Source organism: Saccostrea cucullata, unplaced genomic scaffold (assembly GCF_032062105.1).
Source record: "Saccostrea cucullata isolate Sc308-1 unplaced genomic scaffold, CSIRO_AGI_Scuc_v1 ctg746, whole genome shotgun sequence".
Classification (NCBI taxonomy): Eukaryota; Metazoa; Mollusca; class Bivalvia; order Ostreida; family Ostreidae; genus Saccostrea; species Saccostrea cuccullata.
Genome location: NW_026938715.1, coordinates 560326 through 577646, shown reverse-complemented (window position 1 = coordinate 577646; position 17321 = coordinate 560326). Strand labels below are relative to the sequence as shown.

The 17321-nt window shown below is 31.3% G+C and overlaps 1 protein-coding gene across 1 annotated transcript; it reads right to left on the bottom strand.

Moving 5' to 3' along the window:
* Window positions 1-1167: 1167 nt before the first annotated feature.
* Window positions 1168-10550, bottom strand: LOC134251025 (uncharacterized). The gene is made up of 8 exons (XM_062733387.1): window positions 9856-10550; window positions 7467-7601; window positions 7010-7158; window positions 5050-5952; window positions 4123-4933; window positions 3387-4027; window positions 2810-3167; window positions 1168-2637 (listed from the first exon to the last, which is right to left on the bottom strand). The coding sequence occupies exons 1-8, from the start codon at window positions 10169-10171 to the stop codon at window positions 1478-1480; spliced, it is 4473 nt and encodes a 1490-aa protein (XP_062589371.1). The 5' UTR covers window positions 10172-10550; the 3' UTR covers window positions 1168-1477.
* Between the last annotated feature and the right edge of the window lie 6771 nt (window positions 10551-17321).

The window sequence follows — 17321 nt, the reverse complement described above, 5'->3', positions numbered from 1 at the left end:
AGTGACTCTGAGTTCAGAGCAATGTGCATTTAGTACTTAAACCAATCATGGTATTTCTTCAAAGTTCGGCATTATCAACTGTTATGCCTGAATAAATCATAGAAGGAAATTAATCATACAAGTATGTATCTCAAAAAAAATTTAGAAAAATGCAAATAGAAGCACCAGCTTGCATTTCCTAATTGAACATTGATCACCAAAATAGTTCGGTAATAAAAAATAAAATAAATTATAGGTATCCAAGGACTTTGAGGCAATAATTTATCTTTTCAATAATTGTGTAGTATTTCTAAGCCTTCTTATTGTTAAAATCTGTATACATAATATAGAGCTTGAAAAGCTAATACATGGAATATTTAATATATACATCACATATTACTTCTAACTTCATATCTTGCTAAAATCATTGGAATTTAAGGGTAGATAAAGGAAATTTGTTTTCACTCAATATGTTTTGGGTTTTTTTGGTCGGTTAATAATATCTATATACAAGTCTGCTTTTAAAACTTCAAAGAAGCTTGAATCTTTCCTTTATGCATGAAATAGAAATTGTTGAACAAATAGATTTCAAATACAAGCTTTATTATGAGTTTTACATTTTAAAATAAAACAATTATTTACGAGTTATCGTTCCTGGCGATGAACATACATCCTTTATAAACTACGCAATTCGTAACAACGCATTTAAAATTGGGAAGAAGTACTGTCATTCAAATCTCAAATCATATTTTTATGTTTATCGATATTGTGATATACAGCGATGACTTCATAAGAAATGGTAAAAATCCATTTGCGAATTACATAATGGATAAGCCTTTGGAAAATGAACCTCTGCAAAATGCAAGCATCAGTTTTTGATAAAAGTGAAATTGACGAAATAAAGAGAGTGGGTAATTAAGGTTTCTTGCGGTAGCGCAATAATTATATTTTGGCTTCGGATTTCTTTTTTTACAAAAATTATCAACACATCAAACATAAATGAAAAATTAAAAGTTTAACAATCATTGGTTCAAAAGTTTTCTTTATTTTCTTATATTTGTATAGCTATATATTAGGCATTTGTTGATAACAATAAAATATATATATCGAATATTTAAAATGTAACAAAAAGCAGACATAAAATAAAGAATAACAATAACATTTTGTATATAATATCATATGCGTTAAAACAGATATATGAAATCATATATCAGTTGAGCTCATACTTAAATATATGTGGATGTACAACTATGCAGTTGTCAAAATATAAATTTATATTTTCTAACTAATACTGTAAACAGGTTTTATATTAAAGAACAAATAAAACAAAATATGGGATACGAAATTTTAGAGTTCTAGAAGAACTTCAAATGAACCTTGGCTAAAACATTCTTGCATATACATTTTTTCCATTTATACATTGCTAACTTTAAAAAAAATCATTCATAAGCATTAATAACATCATTTAATTAAAGTCAACCATAACATGTTTGTTTTTCTAAATCATAATTTCTGTTCCATCATCATGTTCATGAGAAATGACGTCAGGCATCGACGTCATAGAATGGTAATGCTCTCTCTGATCTTTACTTTTGTTTTTGTATGCTGGCAAAGTGCTGGACACAAATTCACCCTCTTTATTATTACGTAAAACTACACCATGAACACTCTGTGGCATATCACTTCTTTGGTTTGTATTTAAAAAAGCGATTTGCGGACTCAATGAAGACGGCTGAACACCAGCTGAAAGGGATGAACCTCGTGGTCGCCTAACATCTTGGTTTGCAAAAGAAGTTGGTATCTGGTAACCAGCAGTTGAATGTGGAGCAGTTGGAATGTATATATGTTGATAACCAGAGGAAGGATTTCCTGGGTATCCCATAGCCGGTACATATGTACCAGGCGAAACCATTAAAAGTTGTGCATTGTTTGGATTTCCTTGAAACTGTATCGGAATACCTGGATACATGGCTTGAGTGTCATGAATAGCATCAAGGTACATGGGAGATATGTGCGAGGATGGCACTGGTGCTTGATAGGACGGGATCGCCATTTGGTCTCTGCTGCCTGGTACAGTGAGGGGCGATATCCCAGGTAAAGTAGTTGGGCGTTGAAAGGGGTCATTAAATTGACCACTTACCACGCTATCATTCAGTGAAATTGCACGTTGCCGATAATTTAAGTCCAATTCTTGCTGGGCTAGTTCGTCCTCATCTTCTATTTCAAGATCCTTTGCTTGGATATAGTTAAGCTTTGAATCTGTATCTTCCAAATTGTCAGATGAACGTGATCTTTGTTGTTCATTTACATTGTGTTTGGGATTTCTTAACATAGAGTCATCTTGTGTAATCTGAATTTGGGGAATATTGTTATCTGCAGGGTCCAGATATGTAGCAACTGAGGCACGCGATCCGTGTTTCAAAATATCGTTTGATGGAACTTCTAACTGTAAGACGTCGGAATATTTAATTGGTGTTTTAACACTTTGCGTTGTGCTGTTGGACACATTTCGGGATCCAGAGTGGCCTGATCTCATTGATACTACCCCGCTTGTCGAAGAATTGACGTGCTCACCATGTTCAAAAGATGTTGTACGTTTTCGTCTTTCTCTATAAGGTTCTTCATAGATATTCAAACTTCCCAAACTTGGACTTTTCACTGCAAACGAACAACTTTTCTAACATTATTATTATTATTCACAAATCATAACGAAGGACCAATATCACAAATTCGTGACGTTAAAACTTTCAATCAATTCATGAAGCCTAATCTGACAAAATACTAATTAGATTTAACTCGAACAAAGGAGAGGAGAAGCAGAGTAACTTACTTATCATTTCTTTACTTTGGAATGACTGAGTGGCTTTCTGTTGCCTACACATCATTACTGTTAGGAATATAAGAACGAGCAGCAGAACACCTATCACTACAGCCAAGGTGATGTTCAGAGGAGTACTATTGTCTGACGTCTGCTCCTTTGGTAAAGGCGTAGTAGCTGCAGTTGTAGTTGGCTGCAAGGTGGATGTCACGGGACAAACTGCAAGGCACGGCGCTCTCAAAGATCTTGCCGCTTCACATGTTGCTTGTAGGTCATTTTCTGGAATGGGAGGGTTACCCTCTTTGTACGTTTTTATCCTTGTAATGTTTAATTTTAATTTTTCGCCATCTGTTGATGAATACGAACCAACCTGAAGGTAAAAATAGATAATATTTGTTATTGATTACTAGGGAAATATTAACGTTTCTTTTCATGTTTGTTAAACATATATATATATTATGACAAAACAGTGTAATGTTTGTATTTGAATAAAAGACAGTCCCCTTCATTACATATAATAAGGTATTTAAATGCCATAGGTAGAGCAACTGAAAAAGTAGATGTTGTTTTGTAAAATAACAAATCTTACATTAACATATTCGTAATTATATTGACCGACTGCTTGAATATTGTATACAATGAATCCCATGTATCCATTTCCATCATCTTTAAACAATCTTAATCGTTCACCGTTACTTTTCACAAGTTCAGTGGATTTGATGGCAGAAATAAATTTGTCGGCACAATCCCGGTTTCGAAAAGTCTGGCATGAAACAACATTCATCACTTGGCGATAAGCTTTTTCTAAAGCAAAGGTAGCTTTTTGAACATGAACACTTCTCTGGGATTTGGAGAAATTTTCAACTTGTTGTGCTGAAAATTTGATCCCTGTACCACAGGTTTTAGTATACCGTTTATTGAAGGAACCCGGATAATCACATTCGAGCACTATTTGCCAGAACTGTCTCATCCATGGATTTTTAGTTTGAGAAGAAGAGGTAATATTTTCTAAGTAGGTCTTGAAAGAATTGGACATATCGAAGCTGTCGTGAGTGACAAAAACTAAGGCCCCTGCTGCAGCCTTGCCTCTGTCCCCTGCTAGAATCCTGGTATTTGTTCCCCATCCTTCGCTGGCAACAAAAGTAAAATGAACATCAGCAATACTTGACTTAAGCTTATCCAACAACATTTCAGACACCGTGTCAATTCCAATGTACAGGACAACTTTCACTGAAAGAAAATATGAAATTCAGTTAAGAAGTTATCACATTTTATCGTTCATTCCATTTCAAAAATTGCATTTTATAAAGTAATAATAAAAATACCTCTTTGAGCAGTCAATGTTTCGATTATTTGTTCTAGTTGTTGAGATGTGAAATCTTCTGTAATAGGAAGGGGTTCCTCAACACACATCTTCATGTGCTCTGTCATAGATAAAAACGATTGTTTGGCATTTTGACCATACGCGTCGTCTAGGTATATAACTCCCACATGGCTGTATTTTAATTTTTCTAGCAAGTCGACCAAACCCTGGACCTGGAAATGATCACTTGGAACTGTTCGCAGGAATAAAGGATATCGGATTCTATCATCCAAAGAAGCAGAGGAAGCACCATAAGATATCAAGGGGATATCAAGTAAACTCAATTGATCAGCTATTATTTGTGTAACCTTACTGGACAGTGCACCAATGACAGCAATAACTCTACTGAAGTCAATCATCTTTCCAGACTCTGGATCAGTTAAGTGACGCTTTCCTGTAAATAATTCAGACAAGATATACGAAATACTTAGTGGATTGTAGCAGTCATCTAGGGCAATGCCTCCGACAGAAGTACTAGCAAGGTTTTGCTCCTGTAGGGTTTCAATGGAGTGTAGAAATGAAGAGACAGTGATAGGTGCGTAAGAATTTCGGAATGCGCCACATTTGTATTTGTTTGCCGAATCTGTGGAAGATGTTGATCCATCCTCCCGCAGTGAGAAGATTCCCAGAAGTAAAACATCACCTGGAATATACGCAAACTCAATGTCTTCTGTATTCCAACACTCTTCGCAGGTTAACTTGCATTCTGATGTTAGCTCTAGCAACTTGGATTCATCATATACAACTATTTCATCATTCTTGAGGCTTGCTAGCTGCACAAAAAATACAAAAATATACTTTAGATTAATTAGTTGAATTACAGTGACTGCAGTGCTAATTCAATTTACTTTGTACATTTTAAATTCATCAGCAACATTTATATGTATACCTTTTGTAGTGTTGCGCCTGAAGAATCAAACAAAGAGAATTTAAGATCATGAAGACTTTGGAAAGAAAACGCAAAACTGTCATTTGTTAAAGTGAGATTTTTCAATTCATCTGGAATGACATTTGAGTTTTCTATATCTTCAAAACTCGATGTATCAAGACGGAGAAACTCGTTAGTTAAATTAGATCGCAATTCGGGACAAAATTGTAAATTACTTTGGGTAGAACACAGTTCTCTCTGCATTTTACGCAGTGAAGAAGCAAACATCATAATGGCTGTCACGGTAGGGAGCACGCTTCCTGGTTGTCTGTATACTGCAGAAAGATCATTTTTATTTCCACCGTTGGGACCCAACATCTGAAGCTCATACTGATCCAAATAAGGTTTGGGCAACTGATTGTACTTATTCGAATTCACCAGCTCATCTACGAAGAAATTTTTGAAAGATGTCAAAGATCTGTGTTGTTTTTCTACAAGTATGACTTTTGGTTGACTCTGTTGCTGTTGAGTTAAGGACTTCTTCAACGTGTTTTTCAGAGTATAATCCAGATTTATATTTGAAGGCAAAATCCATTGCAGTTTATGAATTATTACGTTGGTTTCACGGTTACTTATGTATTCAAAAAGTATTTTCGCTGTTTTTGTGTTTCCCAGGAACACTACACTTAACTTTTCGTCAACAAGTTTCTTCTGTCTCTTTTCTAATTCTTCAATGATTGGCTTTAATTGGGTTGTAGATTTTGTTACATCCTTTTCCTTCAACTGAGCTGTATAAACCAAGCATATTCCTGATTTTTGAGATTGATTTACTAGATTCTCATACATTGCGGCACCGTGTTGGTCATCCAAATATAAAACAGCTATCATAGACCATTTTTGATGTTCCATCAATTTCACAATTCCCTGCAAGGATTGTAAATATATGATACAAACCTTTAAAATAAAAATTAATTCTCGATTTATTCGATTTACACGTAGTTATATTTTTATCATAATTTTGATGCGCATGTATTTTGTTTTTATTATAAGCTATGAAATTTTGTTAGTCTTAAAAGTGTTCAGTTGTTCCATTACTAATTTTCAAAATTTTAAGGAAAATGTGTTTTTTTAAGTATTTGTTTTTTCAAAAGCTGAAATCAAAATGGTAAAATTTAATCAGTATATTAGATGCAAATCGCACGGTTTTAAGCTGATTTATACCCTTTTAAGATAATGACTCAATAAATTGTCAAAAAAAAAATCAAACATAAAACTGAACATTTTTCCAAGAATGAATTTAACTTTAATTTTCGTATTTTTTTTAAAGTAGGTTGAAGTCCTTTAAACGATCAAAACAAAAAAAATGGTGTAATATTCAGGAGTGAAAGAACAAACAAATTTACATTTTCAAAGAAATCAAATCAAATTTCTAGAAGCTCCTCTATGTCTATTCAATGCATAAAAGCGTGAAAATTCAAAGTGATCTAAGATGTTATGCACAGATATATCAAGGCGGATATTTGCTAAAAAATTTACAATCAGAGTTTTGGAATATTCTTTATGTGATTTTTATGCAAAAGAATTTAAGAATGATCTTTAAATAAAATCGAAATGAGTGATGTAAAATAACGTAAAAATAATGCTTGTCTTGACGTGAAATACGGTATTTAATGTACATTTTGTCTATTAAAAGGTAATATACATGTAAATGTACATATAGGATGAGTCAGTTCTATTTTTTTTAATTCTATGCCATAAATGTTTGTACACTATATTCAAAAATGTTTCTGAATGAATACTTTTACCGAAATAAAACATACAAAAAATAATACCCACAATCTATTATTTTTGCTCTTTATAGTTTTTTTTTATCACTCTTACAAACCCAACTATATTAATTATTTTTGTTTATATTTTATAAAGTATTAAAAAATATATTTATAGTTTTACGTACTCATAATATACATATTTGTTAATTTACCTTGATTTCTTCTTCTTCTGGCAATGTAAACATCAATCGTCTGTCATTTATTTCTTTGTAATTCGACTGGGACGTCACGCCTGTGATGGCGGGGGAAAGTACAGAGAGGGCAGCAGACGTAGCCTCTGGTGTACTTGAACTCAGCAACCCTAGCATCAGTGTTACATAAAGATTAACATGTTATCTAATAATGTGGACTGTTGTTTTTTTAATCTACTACTGTCTAATGAAAACGATAAATGTAAAGTCCAGAGTAAAAGTAGTTTTACTATAACTAAAAATCAATTTTAAATAACTCTAAGGTCTATTATGGAATTTTTTAAGTTTAAAAAAAAAAAGCAATGTTTTGATGCAGAAAAATACCTTATGTGTTTATTTCTTTTAAACTGAAGAAAGATAAGAAATAAATTTCGTTTCATTCCTTAAGAATTCGAATTATCTACATGAGGGTATATACCTAAAAATGGTGGTTGTGTCGATGGACATTGATCATCACATTTCAAAGAAATATTAGGATCTGTGTTTGGAACGTGTTCTGAAACGCCATCAGTTGAACGTGATATAATCCCACAATCGTCATAAATGTCATAACCTAAAAAAATACATAAGATTACATAATTGTGCTTAGTAGTAATCTTACTTTACTATTAAGTTTACTTGAAATTCAAACGAAGTATAAATTGGCCCATTGAACCATAATTATATATGCTAAAATAAATGAAATCTGCAAATATGATATAAGTGTATAGAGATAAAGTCTAAACCGTGTATGTTACCAATCTTACGCTAAAGGCCAATATAGTAGGTAATTAATGGTAGTTAAGAGTCATTGCTTGAACCATTATTACGTATATTATTTTAGCATCCTTTGACACTAGCTTGCACTGAATAATACAATATCATTTTTCTCCTGAAGAGAAGAATTTGAAATTTCTAAATAATGTGTTTACTCTGATCCATAGTAAAAATTATAAATATCCCAGTTTAACGATAGGGGTCATTCAAAGCTTATATTACTTTTGTTACTGATAACCACTGACACTATGAAAGGTACAAAAATGAAATTGTTTAAGAAACCGTGTTTGTTCTACTCTAGTATTTCTCTTTTCAAGGTGACCTTCCACATACGTTACAAGGTTAAATGAATGAGTTTAGTTGACCTTTCTGCTAGAATCAGGTCAAGCATGAGAAAAATAGTTTAGATATCAAAATGGCATATAATATATATATTAACTTAATTTTAGACCATAACACAGATTCATTGAGCTTGACTATTTAATCATATATATATGTAGTAGAATTCTTTTGTATGACACACATCACGATAAATAATATGATTAACATAATTTAAAAAAAAAATTAAGTAAAATATTTCTTTTGAAGTTTACAATTGCCTAGTATATATTTTTTGCAAAAAGGAAAGAAAAAATACGATGTACACCCTTTAGGTTCTGTATAGTTAAATGCACCTTTAAGCAGTAATTTTCTTCTTTACAAACAAAAACATTTCTACATTGCGTAATGCTTTTGAAATATGAGTAATTTATAATGAATGAAGCCATATGTGAGTGCATTTTGAAACAGTTATTATAAATTTTAGGCTAAGGTGAGGAAAATTAGTTATTAAAAAAACGAGAAAAATGACTTATAAAAACAAGTGCCTGAAAAAATAATTGGTATTGTTAAGATGAACTTAGATTTTTTATGATTTACTTTAATCCTTCATAAAAATTATGTTTTTTTCTAGATTAATTCATTCTTATTTGTTTTGTTTTTTACAAAGGGTACTAATAACTACCAGCCTAAAACACAATTTATCATGTTTCTTATTATAAGAAGGGATTTTTTTGAAAATCAATTGCAAAATCAAAAGTGTATTTAGCAAGTGATTTATAGCTTTAAATGTAATTATTATATAAGATGCAAAGTCAACGAATATATTTTCATAATGGATTAATCTTTTTTTGTTTAAACTTGTTAGACCATACAAAAGGAATTCTGGTAAATCTTGCAAAAACATAAAAAAGAAAACGATTTGGAGAAAGTTTTTCTTTATAATTTATGTTTTAAAAAAAACCTTACAATTTATTTTTTTCAATTTTGCTTTTCATCCCACATTGACATAATTTCAACAAAAATATATTTCAAAATTAAAATCTAATCCTGGGTTTGATTTTTGATAACAAAATTTATAACACATCTTTGGTAGCGATTAGATATATTAAAAAAATAAAATAAGTTCAAAATCTTTGGGTTTAACTTGCTAACAAATGTATAAATTGCAGATGTTAAAATTATGTATTATTTGATATTTTTTCATACATCTGTTATTTTAATTCTTCCAAAATGTTGAAGTTTTGATAAACACGTGTCTTTTTTAATTTCTTGGCACGTTTCTTTGAGTACGTAAAAGATAAAAAAAGATGTTTTCAAATTTGTGTCAAATAGAAAAAAGGATATTTAAATAATTGTTGAGAAAAAATGGTAAATGATTTTTTTCACATTCTTTTGGATATTTGTATATAAAATCGACAATTACCAAAGTTGATATATTGATTCCACTATACCCTTTAGTTTTCAATAAGTGGTAAGAGATTTGATGTAATATTCAAATTATCAAAAGTGCATCATTAAACTCATAATTACTATTGGACTTTTATTGATCCATCTAGAATGATGATGCAGTCTACTGTATATGTTTTGAATCATCTCTTCTGAATAACGAAAATTCAATACAAACTATATCGTTTTCCTTCTATGTAATAAAAAATACTTTTTGAAGATAAACTTATGATTTAAACACAGTACCAAAGAACAGTAAAAAGAACAACAACAAAAATACAGACCCAATTTTATGCCTGGCACAAAAGCGTTGACAAAGTTCCCTGCCCCGTTTAAAATGTCTACTATCCATTTGACTGCCATAGCAGTTTGGACCCCACTGGGGGATATGTCACCACACAGGTGATCACCATGTGGTTCGTGAATCCCAATAGTTGCTGCAAAACGGACTTGACCAGTTTCTGAAAACGTCTGCTCATGACAATAACCCTCAGGTTGACCATCAGAATAGTAACAGCGTGAAGAGGACATGCATTTCAAGGGTAAGAAAAGCAGAATATAGGTAATACACATCCAATACCCCATGTTGTTCAATTCCATTTATCTTCCGGATGTGATATAACTTAGTTACGTCATTAAAACAGAAGTTGTAGATTTCACCCAGGTTGTAAATTTACACACCCTCTATTATTTCGTCTTCCCTTCTTCTTTCATAATTCCTAAACATAACATGAATGAAATGTTTAATTCATACAAACATTCAACCGCCTGTGCAGCTTATGCGGAAACATAAATCGGTAATTCAAACCGCAGAATAAAAACGCGGATTTAGACGTTTGTCAACAATGGCTACACTCCAGTGCTTCTGATTTACCTGGACCTCCGAGTCACGCGTTCTGGTTTTGTTATTTTAAGCTGTGTATTCATCCCATATCCTACCAGATAATTAAAAGTAATTCCTTAACGTGAGGAATGCACGATTCATGATGGTCAGCAGGGACTTATCCTCCATTTTTAAATTGCGTATCCACCTTATCCAATGATATTTCATTGATTATGTGTATACCTAAAATTTAATAGACCGTGAAGCAGAATAATTTAGTCTTCTCTGACAATAATAACAAAAACAATATCTGATGTAATCAATACAGTGTGCATATATTTGATTCTAAGATATGTAACTGAAAAGCAAGATCATATACTGAATTGTAAATAATTAAATTGTTTAAGATAATTAAATGTTTTAATTTCATCGTTGAATTTATTGAAAGATGCATATTTTTGTACATTTAAAAAAATGAAAGTTGATATGAAAGACAAAGCTTTAATTTTTCAATTGCAAAACTTCTATTTTATCATTGTTTCAATTACAAAAATTACATTAATTAAGAACGCATATTTGCTATGCATAAAAATCATTCATAATCAATATTATTTATGAGGACAACGCTAAAAGTATAGCCAAAAAAAAAAAAATGAAGAAGAGAGAGAGAGAGAGACAGAAAGAGAGAAAGTAATAATTTACAAGTTCTTGTCTGGTATCGATATTATTAATTATAATTGATAAATCATAACAGAGGAAACAAGTAAGGACCAAAATTCTCTCTGTCTTTATTTCTTATTGCATGAACATTAAATACATCAAAGTATAAGATCATTACATTTAACTAAATTTTTACAATACTCTAATGAGGAGAAAAAAAGCAGAAATATACAAGTACATTAAATTTTGGCAGTTAGTTTGCTGTCAGGAGTCGAGTAAAGTAAAAATGATGAAGTATGCCTTATAATAAAGCAACCATACTTTATAATATAAACATGGTAGACTTTGTATAAATTGTAGTTAGCTGTAAAACAAATGCTGCTGCATCCACATGGAATGGAAAAAAAGAATTAAAATACAGTCTGTAAGTGAACTGGACCCAACAAAGTTAGAAATAGTGCTTGAGATTGATTTGGCACATAACAGAAAAAAATATGAATAATAGTGATCATGTGGACATAGACCGGGGGCTTGGCACATAAAAAAGTCCTCAATCCTAGTTCTCAATCTGTGTATTCCCTCTCAGATGGGATTATGTCTAAAACAGGTTGTAAAAACAACCTTTAAAAATGCCAAATTATAAACTTTAAATAAAGCAGGATTTTGGATATTGTGTTGACTTTTCCAGATAGCATGTGTAGGTCCCTCTGTTGAAAGGGGAAAAAAAGGAAGTGTAAGAGTACATTCGTTGACATCTAGTTTCAAGATGAAGGTTTGTGAAAACTGCTTTTTCACACATATTTTAAAGGTTCTTTTGTGAGAATAAACCTTTTTTAAAATACAAAAATAAATGGTTTTGGATATTATACATGGTAGCTGAGAGTAGGCTACTTAAAATCAAAATTAATGGTTGGAGAGATTGCATGTGAAAAAAGAACAACAACAACAACAACACCAAAAATAAATTAAATGAAAATTGTGAAAAAAATTACTGTTTAGTATGGGTTTATATAATCATCTCACATAAACATTTAACAACTGAAATTTGATGTTATTTTTTTCAATTTCAGATGGATCTGGAGGAAAGTAAAGTAAAAGCAAGACGAGTATCAACTAAAGTAAGAAATATCGGATCAGGTGAATTTTTGCAGACCCATTGCACATAAATTATTAAAAGTATGCAAGAGTGTTAAAGGCAGCATGGAAATCTCATTGATATGATTGAGTAAAAGTACACATATCATTACGTAAATAAGGAGAACAACTTTGGTGGATATACCTTTGTCATGGTAGATGTCAGAGAGTAATGGCAAATATGACAAGAATTGGATAGGATTGATGCCTACACCATGTTTTCAAATGATATATATTTTTAATAAAAATGTTTCGATTTTTATAAAATTTATATTTCTAATACCTCAAAAAAGTCCAGAAATAAAGGAGATTCAACTATAAGTATATTGCCTATATATACAAAAAAAAATCTTGAAGATAAAACAAAATCCAAATTATACAATTATGGACAAAGAAAATTAAACATACTCCACTGTTAGTTGAGAAACTTCTCTAGTAATCTTAATGCAGACTTGTTTAATCATAACTTAGCTGATTCACCTAAATGCTTAAAATGTGGTTATTGTTTTGAAGATTCTGTTCATTTTTTCTTTCAACGCCCATGTTATGATTTTGCCAGGAACTCTTTAATTACATACATGAATGACCATGACATACCAAGAGATGTCAATATTGTATTATCAGGTTATGATTGTCTACCTCTTAGAGAAAATATGTTATTCTTTGATCAAGTTCATAATTTTATAAAAAACACTAAAAGATTTTAGAATTAGAATATTTATTAAATAATGTGCAGCATGTCTTTCAATCTTGACCTTTAGGTTGAGAGTATATACACATAAACATTCAAGTATGGGTCTGAGCTTTCCTCTCCATATTCTTATTACTTAATTTTTTGTCTGTTTGTTTTTTCCATCATTAAAAAAAAATTATTTTATTGTTTTCTTTACGCATTTTTCCCTCAATTTTTCTTCAATTATGTATTCTTTATAATTCTCTCAATATTAATTTATAATACATTTTTTGTGGAACTTAAAATATGTGCAGTTATTTAATTCATGTTAATTGTACCTTGATCTCAAATGGAGAGAACTGCTGTTCAATCCATATTCATATTGTACACTTTGTATATTATGAATAAAATATTTCTTAAACTATATTGCCTATATATAATATTTTCATACATCTAGAGAACTTTGTAAAGTGTTTACCCAGACTATATCAAAAATGTAACGAGATCACATCTAGTAGTTGAAAAAATATGAACTTTAAACAAGAGACAGAGGGGTCAGCGACCTATTCAGCAATAGAGATTTTCTCTTTTAAATGGTCGTTGACCATGCCGAAGTACTCATATAATGAATAAATATCCTCCGCAAGTCTTAAAATGCTAACCCTTACATACGTTTTATCTCATGTAAAAATAATCGGGTTCTAGCAACACATGATAAAATACACAAGGTAGTAAAAACGTTGCATTATTAAAAAAAAAAACTTTGTAGGAACAAAAGTGCAAACCCACTCTTTAAAGTTGTTATGATTTGATTAACATGAAATTGCAAGACTTCTGTGGCATTTAGCGGCATAATAAACAGAAGTTGCGAATTTAAAATTCTCAAAAAGCGTTCTTTATACAAACTCATCCAGTATTTAACAGGTCGAGACCACTAGATTTTCTGACGTCAGCATAAATTTGCATGTAAATTAGCTATCTGTTTACTTTACCTACTGCTGAATGAGCCGCAACGCATTGTGGGCTACTACAAGTACCTAACTGTGTTGAAAATAAACGGCAACTTGAATTGTGCCTTTGAAACTTATTTTCAATTCTTTTTTGAGATTTGTGAAAGAAACATTTAAAATTATGTATATTATCTTTCATTTCTATGCTCACATTTACAAAATTTGCTTTATGAAGCCTTATATCAACTTCTAATACATCGGCCTAAACCATCGTTCAAAGAGACATATATAGGCATAGGTGCTATCGTGTCGATAAAACACCGAGTTTTTTCCACATGATATACGTGTACATAGTTTTAGCAGGTAGTATAGGTTCACTTGGTTTTAGATAGCAGGAGAAGATGTGCAATTCTTATTTAACTCCTCAATATTATCAGAAAGTTTTTATGTACATGCAAAGATCTAAGCGTTTGTAAGGTATTCGAAGCAACTATTAATCATCTAAAACAACTCTAATATTAAATGTGAGCATGGAGCAATGTCTTTGGAATATAATCTTTCGATTTCGGACTTATAAAGTGATAAAGAAGCTCTACGGTTTTTCCGGTGACGAGTTAAATATTGTGCAGTAAACTGACGAAAATCACGTATCGCCATTGAATCGTAAACACGTAGTAGACTGTCATGCTTTGGGGCTCATTCACTTGATTGGAGAACGGGTGTGACGAAGACATCGTCACGTGTTGAAAATTGCCTTCCATATAAGGTAGTGGTCTCGACCTGTTTAACAGCTGTTTAATGTTTCCAAGTTTCCCTATAGTTAACCCGATACTAGCTTTTACACATTTTTTTTTATTTTTATGTATGAAATTGTCTGTTTTCGAAACAAGAGCTCAATGATAATCTTGTTTTCATTTCTTTTTATATTTGATAATTTACTTTGAGAATAGAAGGTGTTACATTGAATATTCAACTTTATACTTACTAATAATAAATGACTATTAAACTTTGGAACTAAAATTTAATATTTCCTGTTCAGATCAAAATTTAAAAGGGAACCTGAAAGAGAAACTGAAATTCTTCAGATGGAAGATGGCTATTCACGGCTTATAGAAAATATCTTTACAAACTGCTAAATATATTATGGTAAATTAGTGAATTCACCATCAAAGCAGTTTGTGAAGATAATTTCTTTTATTATATACCTAACGTATATCACTCAGTTTTACTGTAGAATTAACGCAATCACGTGACGTCGTGATCCGACTTTCCGGATCACCACACTGTGGTTTTCTGAATCCATATCACCACTTTCTAAAACTGATGACGCAGTACGCATAAACGTAACGTTATTTTTCTTACGCGTTAAAAAGTCCATTGTTGTAATGCTTTGTTTTATGTTTAAATATTGTACAATTGATCTCTAAAGTTTCATTTTTCTATATTTAGCTAGTTATAAGGGGGTATATAATAAATTTATCATAATAACAGTAACTTGATCCGAAACGTAATATCATGTCCCATTGACAGGCGCGGATCATCAGATCAAACTCGACGCTTCGCGTCTGGTTAGATCTGATGATCCGCGCCTGTCAACTCCACATGATACGACACTTCGGATCAAGTTACTGTTATAATAATATATATATATCTAAGCTATTCTTATGACGAATTCGAAAACTTACATGTATAGATAAAACATAAATTCTCAAACGTATAAATCTTAATGCATAATATTCAACTTTGAGCCTTTGATGGAGTCAATATAAATTGACAGTCATTAAAGGGAAAAGTTTAAGATTTGGATCAATTGTCGTACATAATCCTTTATGGATTTATCTGTTACGTATTGTTTTGAGGATTGAAAACATGTACACAAAAAGCAATGCGTTAAACATAAAAAAAACTTCTAAGATGATGTAGATTTGCTCGAAATGAATTACTTGTTGCTTAAAAAAATGAAAACAGCTTAATATGTAAAAATGTAAATATACTTGTTGATTAACCGAAGTTTATCATAAGAGAAAATTCAATTATTATAGTTTACTAGTATTGTCATTGAAGCAGAGCTTTTCAGTGAGGAAATCTGAAAGAAAACTGCTCAATATATATAGGTTTCATTGTGTTTTTGTAGATATACATGTATGAATTTGAAAGCTTTTAAGTTTGATCACTTTGCATTGAGAGATGGAGATAACATTTTTCTTCCTCATAACCTTCATCAAGCTAAAAATAATATATTGTATTCAGATATTTATTGCTCGTTTATTTAATGTCCCTTTCGAGGATTTTCTCTCATATCTAGAAGTTTCCACTTGCCGCTGTAAAAACAGACGACAGAAAAGAAATTTTCTCACTTTTTCATTGCATTTGATCTCCCCTCTCAGATATTTTGGAGGTTCGTGTGTGCTATGCTCCTATTTTGTAAAGTTTAATGGACTTTAGAATTCGAATATTGTTCCGTTATATCCACATATTTCGACATCTTTCTGCGAATGGGGAACTTACCTATTGATGATACTGGCACTTAACTGTTACCATGGGGAGATGATACGTTAAACGATGTTAAAAATGAATACCTATTTTCATTGTACAAACAATTATTGAAAGGAAAGGTTGCTTTGGTTGATGCAATTACTATTATTTTTTGCGAATTCTATACAGCTTGTGTACTATATAAAGAATGTACTCTATTGAATATTTGTTCCTCTGATAATTATTTTTTTCTGTGTTGATGCTGATGCTGATGTTTCCAGCACGTGGCCTAGACTATTGTCATCAGTATATATATCACACCTTTGAACTCTATAATTAGCTGTCGTCAGTATCGATTTATTGACTACTTGTTCCCTTACACTGTTACACAGAATTCACCAGAACAATGACTACTAATATTAATTTGGGATTTTTTTGCTTAACAGATTATTTCAATATAAAAAAGTGCCTTGTCACTTGTCAGAAATATACACTAATCATCCTCAACAACAAAACACGTCATTTCGGAGTGCTGCTCGCGAGAAGATTTGATTAATTTGTAGCAACATTTAAGAACAGAAAAAACAATGGATGTCTTGACAAATAATTATATGGCAGCATTTATTCATTATCAATGTTATATTTTCAAATAAAATGGAAGATTAAAAATTGATACATAGTGTAGAATTACGTCAAATAAATGTTGTCAAATCATCATAAAAGACAAATCAATGTATACGAAAATGACATAGATATCTTTTCTGTATCCTCGTGCTCATTTAACTTAACGCTCAGGTGAGTATTTTGACCCACATGCGTTTTTTCGAGTGAGTTTTATTCTTCTTATCCCCCCCCCCAAGAGAAATTCTGCAAAAGAAGGATTATAATGTACGAGGGGTTATCAAAAAGTTCGTGGACTGAGGCTATAAAAATAGTATTATGTAGTCTGAGCTTACAAAATTTTTAAGGAATATAAAACAACAAAAAATAAAGAAATGTTGAAAATTTTAGCTTGATACGTTCATTATCTCCCAA